The sequence below is a fragment of the Lingula anatina genome, chromosome 1 (assembly GCF_051362555.1).
Source record: "Lingula anatina isolate TDL-2025a chromosome 1, LinAna3.0, whole genome shotgun sequence".
Taxonomy (NCBI): Eukaryota; Metazoa; Brachiopoda; class Lingulata; order Lingulida; family Lingulidae; genus Lingula; species Lingula anatina.
In genome coordinates this window covers 34,305,934-34,320,281 of record NC_141767.1, presented here as the reverse complement: position 1 = coordinate 34,320,281, position 14,348 = coordinate 34,305,934, and the positions used below count along the sequence as shown (strand labels likewise).

The 14,348-nt window shown below is 33.0% G+C and overlaps 1 protein-coding gene across 3 annotated transcripts in view; it reads right to left on the bottom strand.

Annotated features, from left to right (window-relative positions):
• LOC106152809 (nuclear pore complex protein Nup160) overlaps window positions 1-14,348 on the bottom strand; it is a 34,849-nt gene that overhangs the window by 4,336 nt on the left and 16,165 nt on the right. For all 3 annotated transcript variants that reach the window (XM_013526548.2, XM_087002038.1, XM_087002050.1), the window contains 20 exons: window positions 11,129-11,233; window positions 10,750-10,815; window positions 9,916-10,024; window positions 9,318-9,483; window positions 8,933-9,075; window positions 8,289-8,449; window positions 7,399-7,532; window positions 6,793-6,866; window positions 6,354-6,510; window positions 5,761-5,916; window positions 4,969-5,101; window positions 4,638-4,733; window positions 4,256-4,350; window positions 3,921-4,017; window positions 3,596-3,701; window positions 3,070-3,236; window positions 2,714-2,774; window positions 2,311-2,421; window positions 1,670-1,796; window positions 1,247-1,360 (listed from right to left, as the gene is read on the bottom strand). In XM_013526548.2, coding sequence (XP_013382002.2) covers window positions 1,247-1,360; window positions 1,670-1,796; window positions 2,311-2,421; window positions 2,714-2,774; window positions 3,070-3,236; window positions 3,596-3,701; window positions 3,921-4,017; window positions 4,256-4,350; window positions 4,638-4,733; window positions 4,969-5,101; window positions 5,761-5,916; window positions 6,354-6,510; window positions 6,793-6,866; window positions 7,399-7,532; window positions 8,289-8,449; window positions 8,933-9,075; window positions 9,318-9,483; window positions 9,916-10,024; window positions 10,750-10,815; window positions 11,129-11,233 — 2,378 coding nt within the window. The remainder of the gene's footprint in view (window positions 1-1,246; window positions 1,361-1,669; window positions 1,797-2,310; window positions 2,422-2,713; window positions 2,775-3,069; window positions 3,237-3,595; window positions 3,702-3,920; window positions 4,018-4,255; window positions 4,351-4,637; window positions 4,734-4,968; window positions 5,102-5,760; window positions 5,917-6,353; window positions 6,511-6,792; window positions 6,867-7,398; window positions 7,533-8,288; window positions 8,450-8,932; window positions 9,076-9,317; window positions 9,484-9,915; window positions 10,025-10,749; window positions 10,816-11,128; window positions 11,234-14,348) is intronic.

Here is a 14,348-nt window from a genome sequence, read left to right as displayed (position 1 = left end):
ACTTGTCACAGGCCAGGCCATGTAGGATGAGGGCACTGCAAGCGGCTGCTGGAGGTCATACCCGCTATTGATAACTTTTCATGATTTACTATAACGAGTTCTTTGACTGTGTAACATATCACTGTCCGGAGGCTACCGTTTTCTTTAATATCTTAGATTAAAATTAATACTGACATCAAACTGTTGATATGGTTTTCTGGGGGTGTTCTTTTCTTTTGTATAACATCTTACGTCAGCTTTGATATTATTGCCAAAATATCTTAAAATGGAAGACTGGATATCTTTATCACTCAATGACATACTTTTTTGATGAATCAAGCCAAAAAAATTTTAATCAGCACTCAAAAATGACAATGATAAAAAATATTCCATATTAAGTAGTAACCCTGTATACCAGGTATCCAGAATGAAGCAGATGAGCCTTCACGGAGATTTAAGGATAACACTGAGTGGGAATTACAAAATGTTATATTCACCAAGATATGTGAACATTATGGTCTACCTAGAGTTGACTTATTTGCAACAAGAATAAACAAGAAAGTAGAACAATTTTGCTCTATGACACCAGATCCTGATGCCACATTTATTGATGCTTTCAGTTTAATTTGGAAAAATTTTGAACTTTGATGTTTTTCCTCCTTTCAGCCTTATGACAAGGTGTCTGCAGAGAATAAAAACAGACAAAGCAAGAGCTGTTATGATGGTACCACTGTCGGCAACACAAATATGGTGGCCAATGTTGATGCAAATGCTGGTGAAAGCTCCTTCGATTTTACCACCGGTGGAAGAAACTTTGCTGCTGCAGTTTTCAGAGAAAGTTCATCCTCTATCCAATCAAAGTACCTTGATTGCAGGCAAGTTATCAGGAAGTCCTTTAGAGACCGTGGTTTTTCAGAAATGCCTGTCCCACCCTCCCTAATTACATAACTTATGATAATACTGATGCAGATTATCATCTAGGGAAATGAAGTTTGATATTAAACTTCTGAAGAAATCACGCAAAAATTCTTCAAAACCTAACGCGCATGCCCACTGTGCATTCTCATTTCATCTCCTCACCTATAATAGTCTCATAGAATTACAATCAAACATCAACTTACAGGTAAGTTTCGTTTAATTTTTGAATTATAAGACAGCAGAAATACTTTAAATGTATCAAAATGAAGATATGTTAAAAGTCTACATTATAAACTATTATAAAATAGCACATTCTTAAGCAGGGAGGCAGACAAAAACAAACTTTTACCTTGTTTCTTTGCCAGAATTCACATTGCCCGTGTCATTGGCAGCCAGCCAGCCCCAGGTTTCAGTGGTAAAATCCATATCTTTTTGATAATTATGTTGTGACAGATTGATACACCTGTTTAAACAGTGAAAGGTATTTCATCCCAGTTATTTATAATTGTTTATTCATTAAACTTTATTCATTTCTTATCATAACATAACAAAACCACAAGGAAAAAGCATGAAGCATATAAAAAATTACAAAATGATAACAAAAAGATGAGGAACAATTTTTACATTCACAGCAAATTACTGAAAAGAAAACTACAATAAAATTTGTGAAGCAAACAAAAAATATAAAGTGAATTATCAAATGAAATTTTTTCCACATTCTTTTTATCATTAAAGCAACAATATATAAAAGCATGATATGAAGCAGTCTCACCTTAAAGCCAGCCCTTCAAACACTTGAGTTAGAGACATCTTAAACAGCTTGCACACATTGACAGCGTCATCAAACAAGCCTGCACTGACAAGCAGTCCAACTGTCTCTGAGGCAGACAAAGAGGGTCCTACAATACAAAGATATATTATACAAATATCTACAAATAACTTGGACAGAAGTCAGTCATGAAAAAGAAAAATGGACACTTTTAAAGCTCTATAACATGTTATTTATCATAAACATGATAAAATTACTATTTTACAGACCACAGGATAGCATTATTTTACAAAAAGACTTTATTGAATAGAGCCTATGTGTAATAGACTGACCCCCACTTTACCTACATTCAAGTTACAAACATTTAAGGATACAATACTGTTGTGTAGTGGCAAAACGATATACTAGTAAGGTGGTAGTTTGTGAGTAAGATTATAAGATATATAAACTTCATCAAACATGAAAGCTTTTCTAGCACAATGCCTTACTGCAGGTGGCTACTTCAAAAACATACCTATAATATAATATAATATAATATACAATTTGTATCTTGAACTTTTGTTGTTGTTGTTTACTTGCTGCCACTCAACTACTGCTAATTCAACAAAATTCAGGTAGTTTTATATGCAAAATATTTCCTTTACCTGCTGCTAATGCTGGGTCATCTCCTTTCTGCAGTAACTTCAGTCTAGCATGTACCAATCTGTACTCCTTTTCTATATCAGGTAACTCTATTACCTCCATTTTTTGGTTAACTGGATATTTAAAAGAGTTATATAAAATTACAAGTCCTTGAAAAATCTGGAAACTGGCCTCGACTTTCAGAAATGTATGGCTAACTGTATATTTAAAAGAATTACATAAAATTACAGGCCCTTGAAAAATCCAGAAACTGGCCTCAAATTTCGGAAATGTATGATTTAGAATGGTGAACATCTTGTTTTTGTTCAATTTGCAAATATTTCAAGAACATAATTTAGAATGAGAAAGATTTGAAAATCTTTTAAAGTAATAGCTATAAGTTAATTGTTGTCACACAATTTTTACCTCTCTCTTTCTCCTCTCCTTCAAGGTCTCTCTTTGGTGAGACACCAGGCAATTCCTCATCCTAGAATCAATAAAAAGATCAATTTAAGAATTTTTCAAATACTGAGTGTACCATGCTTCAATTTTGCATATAATACTGACCTGTTTTATACGTTTTAGTTTAGAAAGCAGCATTGTTTGACAGGAAAGTGACTAATTTTTCACTGATAACACAATATTATCATTATCTTACTGGTTAAAAACTACATAAATTTCATTTTCTTTGCCCAAAGTAAAAGCTGTATCTCCATCAACTGATGAACATTTAAAATGAGTGCTAGTTTCACTAGTTTTTGAGAAAAGTTACATCAACATACCATTCTTCTGCTGAGAGGCACAGGTTTGACAATCCAGGCATACTTGGGGTCTACCAGCCCCAGGGAGTGGATGCAGGCCAGGTAACACTTGGCCTTCTTCTGCAGACCTTTCACACCTGGCAGCTCCTGACCCAGACGCATACCATGCTCATACATAACACTGGCCGCTGGAAGGGGGAAAATAAAGAGGGTTCAAAATAAGCATGGAATTGAATATGGAAATAGAGCATATTTTTTTTCATAAACTTGTGCAGAAAGCTGAAGGGGTCCTTTAGCACATCTCAGTTGACAGTAACATTAGAATCACTTAGACTATGGCAAAAAAATACAGTTTACTTCATGGAATTTAGTTTACACTTACTACTTTTTTAAAAACAGATCTCAAAACCTTGTCATAGATTGACTTGTAGATACAGACTTCATGGTATTTGAAGAAGCATTTAGCTATTAATTTCACATTTTAATTAAACCTTATGCTACAATCTTGTTTAAAGTTTGAAAGTAAAAAATAATTTAAGAGTCCCACCTTTCCTGAAGTTCCCTCTGAAGATATGGAATGCATAGAGCAAGTCGTAATAGTTGTGAGTGGCCAGGTCAACAGAGCGTGCTCTGGACTCTATGATGTTTACCACCTGCAAAGATAAACACAATAATCATTTGAAATAAATAAATAAATATTTAATAAAATTTAATTATCACACATGGAAAGTAATGAACACTGTCCTTATATATCAAAATAACCAGCAAACTTAAAAACTGGTAAGTCTCAATAGCAACTGATGCCTCTGTGAGTCCCACCTTTTAAATTTTTCGAGTCAGAGAAAAAACTAAAACAATTGTTTAATATTTACCTCATCATGTAAATCTATATAAGGAAAGTCAACAAGGGCTTTAAGTTGCTTCTGCTCACAAAGAACCACAATAAACTGTCGTAGACAATCTTTCTTCCTGAAATGACACAGCAGTAAGAAAATACAATAACTGTATTTTTATTAATCAACCTATATTTTGAGTTTGTACGTATCTCATTTTATTTAATGGATTTCATACTACTCTGGATGGAAGAAATCTGAAAATATGTGCATGGCTTTAGTTCAGTTACAGCTGGAACTACAGACAGACTGGATATCGGCTAACTGCACAGAAAATGTTGTTCTTGTGCACAAAAATACACCCACCATCTTACCTGACAGGGTCTGGATTTGAGATCATTGCTGAGTAAGCCTCATCATTGTGCCCCAGCTCCAGGTGATGTTTGAATACCTTGGACCATAATGTTGGCTGAAAGTGTCAGAAAAACTAATGATAACAAAATAAAAACGATCTTGTCACCTTACAGATTCTTGCCGTATCTGCTTTTATTAAAGGCAATTAATATGACAAGTCAATTGTTTAATGATAGTGCAAATAATGGGTAACTTTTTAAAACACTTGTTACAGTTATGAGAATAAACTGTTATAATAATGTAACAGTACATACCGAATCACTTTTTTCGTGATAGCGCAAACAATAGCAGCCTCTGCTCACAAGAAATAGACTAAAACAATCACAGTATCAGCAAACTTACAATATTTTGATCATCTTCATCTGCTACACTGATTGCAGTATTGGCCAGTGAAATGATGTGGTCTGGCAAAGAAAACTGTTCTAGGAGCTTGATCACCTAAATAAAGTTTCATGGAAAAATTACTTTTACCTTTATAATCTATGAAAATACATTAACCTGTGACATTTAAAGAATTTAAAAAATATAGGTGTTTAAACATAATGAAAATATAATAGCATGCACTAAAGGAGACTTTCTCAACCCTTTTATCTACTGAAAACTTTTAAGACACGTTTTCTCCTTATGAAATATAACTGACTTTCAAAATAGTGTAATTGTGATACATGCTTACCTTAAGATAATACACAATTTCCAGTTTCCTGACAGATATCTCATCTGCTTGCACCAGTTTATTCAGTAAGAAATCTTCATTTCCAACTCCATGAACTGCCTCCTGGAAACAGTCTAAAGCCTTGGCAGGTTCACTAGAGAGAAAAAAAAAGAATAAGTGAAAAAATGCCCTTCACCAATGCATGTGCATGGTATTCCAATTCACCTTACATGCTAGTTTACATGTAACCTTCACAAACTAATTTCTATATCTACTTTCAGTTGGAAATTTTCAAAATTGTTTGAAAATGCTTATATCTCAATACTGAAATAAATCATAAATTCACCTTACAAGTTTATATGTAATTTTCACAAACTATTTCCAATTTATATTCCACTTGTGAAATTTTCAAAATTGTTTAAAAATGCATACATCTTAATACTGAAATAAATCATAAAAATTTTATACATAACAATGACTTTTCACATGTTATGCATATAACAATATATCATATGAAAGCACATCAATCCCAATTTATACAGAAATACAGTAATGTATCACAACAATGCAGTTAATCTACACAATTACTCCACCAGATCTTTCATTCTTGTCAAGGTACATCACTTGTAGTTAGTTACACGCATTTACTCTGGCATAAAATAAGTTTGCATTTCAGATTTTAAATAACCTTATCCAAATACAGTACAACATACAAACAAACCAACCATTATTATTCAAGGAAATTTAATAAACCAATTTTGTGGGAATTTTGAAAACAGTCCCAATATGACTACAGAAATGCTGTCCCCTTACTTGCAGTTCAGATAACACTGTCCTAGGAGGAATTTCCTGGAGGACGGATTCCAGGGACACCAGCACTGTAACAACCTGGCATATTCCTGGAGTTGAGAGAACTGACATTGTCCCATCAGGAACTCTGGGAGCAGGAAGTTAGCACTGATAGGCCAGCTGAGATATGACTTAAGGAATCACAACAATTTACATGGTAGACCGTATGGCAGTAAACAACACACAAGTATAAGTTTTGATATAAAATCCCTTAATAATGTTTTCTTAGATTAGACACAGTGGAAGAACAGATATTACAACTGTATTAGGAGACAGGATATCACTGTTTACAACTAGTGTTAAAAATAACAACAGCACATCAAATAAAAGAGAGCTGCAGAAAAGTACAGTAAATGTACTCCAGATGACAAAACACATGTGGATTTGTCCTGGTCAAGTGCAAAGGAAGCAGATAAAAAGAGTAACAGGAGAGAAACAAGTCAAACAGCTTACTGTATGATAAAAATAAAGATCAGTAAATGCAGTTAATTAAGAAGAAACCATTAGTCTAATTGCAGTAGAGATAATTATTTCACATCAATGCTGGTCAAGGATACAGTAGCTGTGCCACCATAGTGACCATTGGCTGAAAGGCCACTGTCCACAACTGACAAGGGTCTTCATCCAAGAAGTTGTTATTGGCCAGCAACACTCTGGACTGTGAGCCTCCTGTACCTTCTAGAAATAGCTCCACTAATGTTTGGTCCTGCACACCTGGTGAGAAACAGAGTACTGCTATTAGTCTTATGATCAGTCTACAGTTTACTTTTTTTAACTTAAAGCTGAAAATTTTCATTCAAAAACACAAAGAGCTTAAAGAATGTGATTGAAGACATTGACAAATGTTCTACAATTTATTCCTTTTTTAAAGTTAAAATGTTTCATAACCAAACAAACAAAGGCATTAACTTTCAACAGATCAGTAAATGTAGGGAGTTATATGTGTGGTATCACACCTTAAGAAGTGAAAGAAAGAATCGTGGCCTCAAAACTTACTGTGCCTGTGTAAATGTGTCCTGCCAGTTGCATCAGAGATGTCCAGAACATCTAGCTGCCTCAGGTTTGATTCTCTAAAACAAAAGAATGCTATCATTATTTTAAAGCAAGAACACACTTTATATTATTGGCTTAACTTATCATGTTTTTTTAACTATTTATCTGCATGAGATGATCAATATAGGATTATCCACAATAAACATGAATTTGATCTTTTTTTTTTTTTTTGGATTCAACATCAACAAATCCAACACTATATAAATTTAAACAACAGATGAAATAGCTTCAGTTGCCTTTCTTGATATGCTCAAAAATTTCTATAATTTCATAAACTGTCTCATTAAAACATATAGTTATTTAATACCTTTCATAAATGTGTTGATTTAAAGCTAAAACTGAAACTCATTTGATAAATCTTATCATCATCATCATAGTGTGCATACATCTGAATTATTAGCCAAAATTCTCTTCTAAAGCTCTCTCTCAGTCATGAGGTCTGAAAGATCTTCAACTACCTATATATTTGATATATATTTGGCCTATATATTTGATAATTCAACACTTTTTTGATACAGTCTCTTAACCACTGGTCAGTACTGTACTCACATAGTGTTGGTTTGGACTTGTGTTGCTACAGTAGTGGACAACCACTTTACCACAAAGTAAGCCCTGACCATGTCACTTGTTCTGGGAATGAGATCCGACTTTAACTGGTCTGCTATTTCTAGTGTGAGGCCAGCCTAAAAATTAGCATTTATGTAATATTGAAGGTGTGCAGAGTTTTATAAAAACAGAAACAAAATTAAGCACTTTACATTTCACAAAAATTTCAAATCACAAAATTTCTATAAGAGTAAGCATTTGTGTGTGTGTGTGTGCGTGCATGCGTGTGGTAAGTTTTATTTTTTTATTACATATCTCAAAAAATACAACTTGATAAATAACTAAATAAACATTTCTCTCACTCACTCCTCTTTCACAAACCAACACTCAGACATTAACAACATATACATATATATGTACATTTACAATATATGTCAACAACGATATGTTGAAAACCTAATAGCAAAAGATAAAAAACTAATAAATGTCTTGTGTGTGGTACGTTGTGTGCAAATAAATAAAAACAAACAAAAAATATTAATATTAAAAAATATTAAGTAATATCAATAACAAAATAAGAAAGATCAAATGATGCTTGAATCTTGACTACTAGGTTATCCAGTTCTTTCACCACTTTACAATAAAATGATGAAAAAAAAAAAATTAATGAAAGAAAATAATTCTTTCCCACATTTACTATCTATTCACAACACTAGTATTTATAAACATTACCAATAACAAGTGCACACTATCAGCTCAATGCAACCATATAACTTATGTCTTCTTGATCTAAGCTAATTTAAATAATATGACATGCAGATAAAATAATGGAACAAACTCACGTATGATATTTGAAATTTGGCCGATGATGGTTGCATTTATTGATAATTTACCTGCTCTCCAGCTCTAAGCATGAGTGTCTGTAAGAGCAGCAGATCTCTTGCCAGCCAAAACCTGGTTTCTGCCGTCTGCTGGACACTGGTGGACAGCAGGCCCACAGCGGTGTTACTGGACCACAGTCGACTGCAAACCAACTGACGAGTGGCATCCAACACTTGAAAGTGCACAAAGCATACATAAAGATGAAAATCTAAGACAAAATCTTTTTTCATGATAAAACAAACTGATGGCAAAGAAAGGGCACTTTATTGAACTCGTCCTTTTACAATAACATTTCTTCTAACAAAAAAAAAAAAAAAAAAAAAAAAAAAAATGGAGTTGTTACTTAATCCCTTTAGACTTTTTTAAGTTTTGAATTGAACATTAATATTTAGAATTGGACATCTAACTTAACACTTAGAAAAAGGGAAAAAAAGAAAAAGACAAAGAAAACCAATTATCCAGACACATGCAACATTTTGAAGAAAAGCATTATTAAATTAAAAAAATTTATGATATCTACCATTATTATCATGTGCCTATCATAAGTTCAGCTTGGACTTAACCAATATTAACAAAACCAGAATAACATTCAATGGCAACACAACCTTAAGCATATCCATATTCTGTGGGATATTTCAAATTAACAACACCTTACCAATGTCATCCATCATGAGTCCCTCAGGTTGACCATTAGCCAAATCTGCCAGTTCTAGGAGATTGGCCACTGCCCTTGCTATGTCAGCAATATTTTGAACCCTCATTTCAATCTCTCCTAGGTCTTGTGCTACTATTTGATTTCTGAAATAAATAAATAAATAAATAAATAAATAAATAAATAAATAAATAAATAAATAAATAAAAAATATATTAAATATATAATTTAAGATTTAAAGATTGCAATATTTTACAATGGATTCATTTTCTGAGAAATTTAAAATCATATTTTACTTCATGTCTGAAATTGGCAAGAATAAGATATTCTAATTTCTAAGAAAAATTACAAAGAGATGTGTGCTCTGACTCAGTTATATTATACTTGCCCAGAGGCTGGTAAGAGAGCTGTAATCATCTGCTGAGCGACTGTCTCTGGGTTTTCCAGATAAAATATCTCATGTTCAAAAGCCAGGCATACTTCTTCAGGTAGACTGCCATTTAAAAGCTTCATACAGTCGCACAGGGCGAGGACATCCTGCACTGTTTGGATGTCTATAACATAAAGCCCAGTCTATGAGTACATTTTTATTTCTCAAATATTATATGTAGCATTGACTTTTAATTTGTGGATGTTCCAAAAATGTAGTTGAAAAGCCACACATATGTTAACACAATGATAAGTACACAAACTAATGATAAAACTGACTGGAAAAAAAGAGCAACCATACTTTTTTCCATGATGTCAATACTGCTGTGTCAGCATCAGTGTCATCATCATCATCAATAAATTTTCATATCTTTTAAAATAGTATTATATTGTTGTACACAAAAAAAAAAAAAACTTTTGATTTGATAGAATTTTCAACACAAATTAAAATCATCATCAACAACCATTCTAATAAACAGTACATAATGGTATTTCTTCAGATAGTCTCTAGTGTCTTCCACTATGTTCTCTATGTATTCATAATTTTATTTCCTTACCATCAGCTATAAGCTGTGTCTCCAGCAGTGTCTCTGGCACACAGGAGTCCAGTGGGGACATGTACAGGTGCTCCAATATATCACATGGACGCAATAAACTCACTTGATGCTGGAAATAATAATAATAATAATAATAATAATAATAATAATAATAATAATAATAATAATGATAAAAATAATAATAATTCATCAAATTTTCAAAATCAAAATTTCAGAAGCAATATATCAGAGCAACATATAATATAGGTTAACTTAAAGAAAATATTGTGGAGCTATTTCAACAATTGCTTTTTATTTGAATTCACGTATGCATGTGTGTGTGTGTGGTAAGTTTTTTTATTGCACATATCAAAAAATACAAATTGATAAATAACTAAATAAACATTTGCCTTACTCACTCCTCTTTCACAAACCAACACTCAGACATTTACAATATATCTATATATATAGAATTAAATAAAATCATCCTCTCCACATTTACACTTGTATTCATAAACATTACCATTAACAAGTGCAAACAATCAGTTCAATAGTTTATTTTTAAATGTGCTTTCAGAAATATTGAGGAGCATTTCTACTTGAATGTATAACAATATAACAGTAAGAGAGTAGCAGTGCTTTCTGGTTTTGAAGTTAAATGTTGTATAAAAACTCTCTAGATTGTATTATTCAATTTTGTGTTAAAAAGGTAAAAATGAATAAATTGATTAGAAAAAATACCTAAATTATTTAGTAATACATTTTCATGCATCTGAGCCAGTGCATATATAAGTAAAATATACATTGGAATTGGGATATCACTCCCCAATAAATAAGCATTAATTCAGTCCATACCTTCCTGATAAGACAGCTGATTCCAGTTCTTCCATCACAAAACAACCCAATAGGTTTGGTGCCAACCTGAAATCAAATGAAATAATAAAAAAATGTTGACAGTAATAAGGACTTTGTATGACAATAAAATTTCTAAAAAATGACTGCTTTATTTCCCCCTTAGATCAATCAGAAATAGTATATCATACAGCATTATAAAGGAGTCTTAAACAACCATCATTCTAAATGACAGCACCTGTTTGACAACAAATGCACTAAGTTGAAAGAAAATTCAAACTCAAACTAATGATACTTTAAACTCTTATAAAGTTGTTATTATTATTATTATTATTATTATTATTATTATTATTATTATTATTATTATTATTATTATTATTACCTCATGGTACTGGAGACAACAGGAGTAAAACCTTGACCACTGCTGAAGCTGAAGTCTAGAATATTCTTCTTCTGACAGTTCATAGTCGCCAGCACTATTCTGAATCTGTGGATAAATCAAAATAGGGAAACATTAATATACATTAATCATATAATAATAATCATTGATATATTCTTAATGAGGGATAGCACATAAAATGCTGAAATTTATTAAAAATAAATTGAGGGCCATGTGTACTAAGTGTACACATTTAACATGTTTTATCCTCTTTAAATGAAATTTGTTATTATTATTATCATTGTAAAAAATTTGGTAAAATTCCTTTTTAAATTAAACTCATAATGACAAGACAAGTCCCACAGACCTTAAAATTCAGAACTTTCAAGAGAAATCAATACTGAAATACAAGCTTTCCTCTTTGATAACAATTTGACCTTCTGAAAGACATAATATCTCACTAAATCAAATCAATAGGAGTGCTGAATTAGAGATATGTCACTGATCAATAGCTCTGGCGTCAGACTAAGGTTGGTTTGAATTTTTCATTATTTGCATCAAGGCAGGCTCTTGCAACCCCATCAATAAATTTCACCAGATTACAGTTTCAGAGATTTCTCCTGTTAGGAATTTAAGTCCACTGTAATAGGAACAAGAAAGATAGTGACACATCATTATTAAATTGGAATGTACTGTAGTACTGTATAGCTTTTGTGACATAAATTCATGTATTTTAAAGCAAACTAGGAAAGAGGATCTATGACAGGCCACATTTCAATCTAACCCAGGTTTTATGTCTTGTTCTAGAGTTCAAAGTTTAATATCTATTATTATCATTTTCATTATTATTATTATTATTGTTATCAGAGATACAGGCGACACATATTATTTATAAATATGCTGAGTCAATCTATTAATTTGGATTCATTAACCATGTCTAATCCAGTGATCGACAGGACCTACGAGGACAATTTCACAAATCTATGACTAACTAGAGGATCAGAGAGGCGATACCGCCTCCGAATATTGTACCACCAGCTGGAGCAAGCGCATTCGTATAGACCCCCACATACACAAAATAAGGGGTGCAGCCACCAGTCTTGTGCTTGACAAGCTGTAAAAATGCAATCAACAAGAATTTTCAAAATATGCAAAAAATATATATAACTAAAAATGGTGCAATCAAAGTTAAGTTCATTGTAAGGTAGGTCAAAGGTCAATTTCAAGGTCACAGTAAATTGCCAGTATATGACTTCCTATCCAACTTCAATAGTAACTATGGACCTATCTCTGCCAGTTTTGGAGATAAAAGGGAAGCAAAATTTGCAAAGTTCAGTTCATGGTGAAAAGTAGGTCAAAGGTCAATTTCAAGGTCACAGTAAGATTGCCAGTATATGACTTCCTATTCAACTTCAATAGTAACTATGGACCTATCTCTGCCAGTTTTGGAGATAAAAGGGAAGCAAAATTTGCAAAGTTCAGTTCATGGTGAAAAGTAGGTCAAAGGTCAATTTCAAGGTCACATTTAGATTGCCAGTATATGACTTCCTATTCAAGTTCAATAGTAGCTATGGACCTATCTCTGCCAGTTTTGGAGATAAAAGGGAAGCAAAATTTGCAAAGTTCAGTTCATGGTGAAAAGAAGGTCAAAGGTCAATTTCAAGGTCACAGTAAAATTGCCAGTATATGACTTCCTATGCAAGTTCAATAGTAACTATGGACCTATCTCTGCCAGTTTTGGAGATAAAAGGGAAGCAAATTTTGCAAAGTTCAGTTCAAGGTGAAAAGTAGGTCAAAGGTCAATTTCAAGGTCACAGTAAGATTGCCAGTATATGACTTCCTATTCAACTTCAATAGTAACTATGGACCTATCTCTGCCAGTTTTGGAGATAAAAGGGAAGCAAAATTTGCAAAGTTCAGTTCATGGTGAAAAGTAGGTCAAAGGTCAATGTCAAGGTCACAGTAAGATTGCCAGTATATGACTTCCTATGCAACTTCAATAGTAACTATGGACCTATCTCTGCCAGTTTTGGAGATATAAGGGACTAAATGTTATAATTTTGGAGTTACCATAATGTGCCATAAATTTCCTACAGAAAAAATTAATTAAAATAAAGAAAAGGTCATTTTGGTCAAAGTTCTTGAAATGGGAGGTTCTCTGAAGTTGCAGAAGTTTAAATTTGATAAAATAATGTCATTTTTGACCACAAGTTGTCTGCTTTGCCAAGCATTATGTTTTATTTTTCCGGAGTTCAAAATTTATTATCCATTACCGTACTGCACATTTTTACGGAAGCCGACTGGTGCCATATGTTGAAAAAAAAAATTATCTCGAAATTTCGAGATAGCATTTTTTTTGTTCAAATTTCAAAATACTATCTCGAAATTTCGAGATAAATTTTTTTGCTCAAATATCAAAATGCTATCTCGAAATTTCGAGATAATTTTTTTTTTGTTCAAATTTCAAAATAGTATCTCGAAATTTCGAGATAATTTTTTTTTCTACATATGGCACCAGTCGGCTTCCGTACATTTTCCTTTCCCCACCAATATGTACTTTCTGATACAGCGTAACTCGAAAACCGTATGGAATACAAAAAAACTGAGACCACCTCCAGTGTTGGGCTTTACATGCTCTACAAAATGCAAAAAAGAATGGGTCTCTAGCATTAACGGTTCCCGAATTAGAGACAGTTTTCAGTTTCGGTATCTTATGGCCGCTACTCCTGTGAAAATGCACCGATTGACCCCAAATTCACGGAGATGAAAGATGACCTGAAGGGTAACACTTTCCAATAATATTATTGGTTAAGTCTGTGTGGCGTCTGAATAACAGGGCAAAAAATTTTTTTTTCGTAAAAAATTTCATTTTTTTGAAAATTTTGACCCATTTGACCTTGAAGTAAAGGTCAAAGGTCAAATCCGAGGGTATATTTGAAATCTACACATATGACTTTTGGAAAGCCGTCTATAGAAATTTTTCCCGTAATTCCTTCTGTAGGGTAGATAATTAGCATTTAATTTTGCCATTTTTAGACAAGGGTGCATTGCAATGAGTGCCACACCCAGACCCCAATACCGACAAAGCCCAAATTTTACGTGGAACGAGTTGAGATTATAGGTGACCTAAATCCATGAGATGGGTACGGGGGCCCTTACCGTCTAGGAGGAGAAGCGGTAACGGTAACATGGCGGCGGAGCCGGCGAACGGACCGGACGGGAC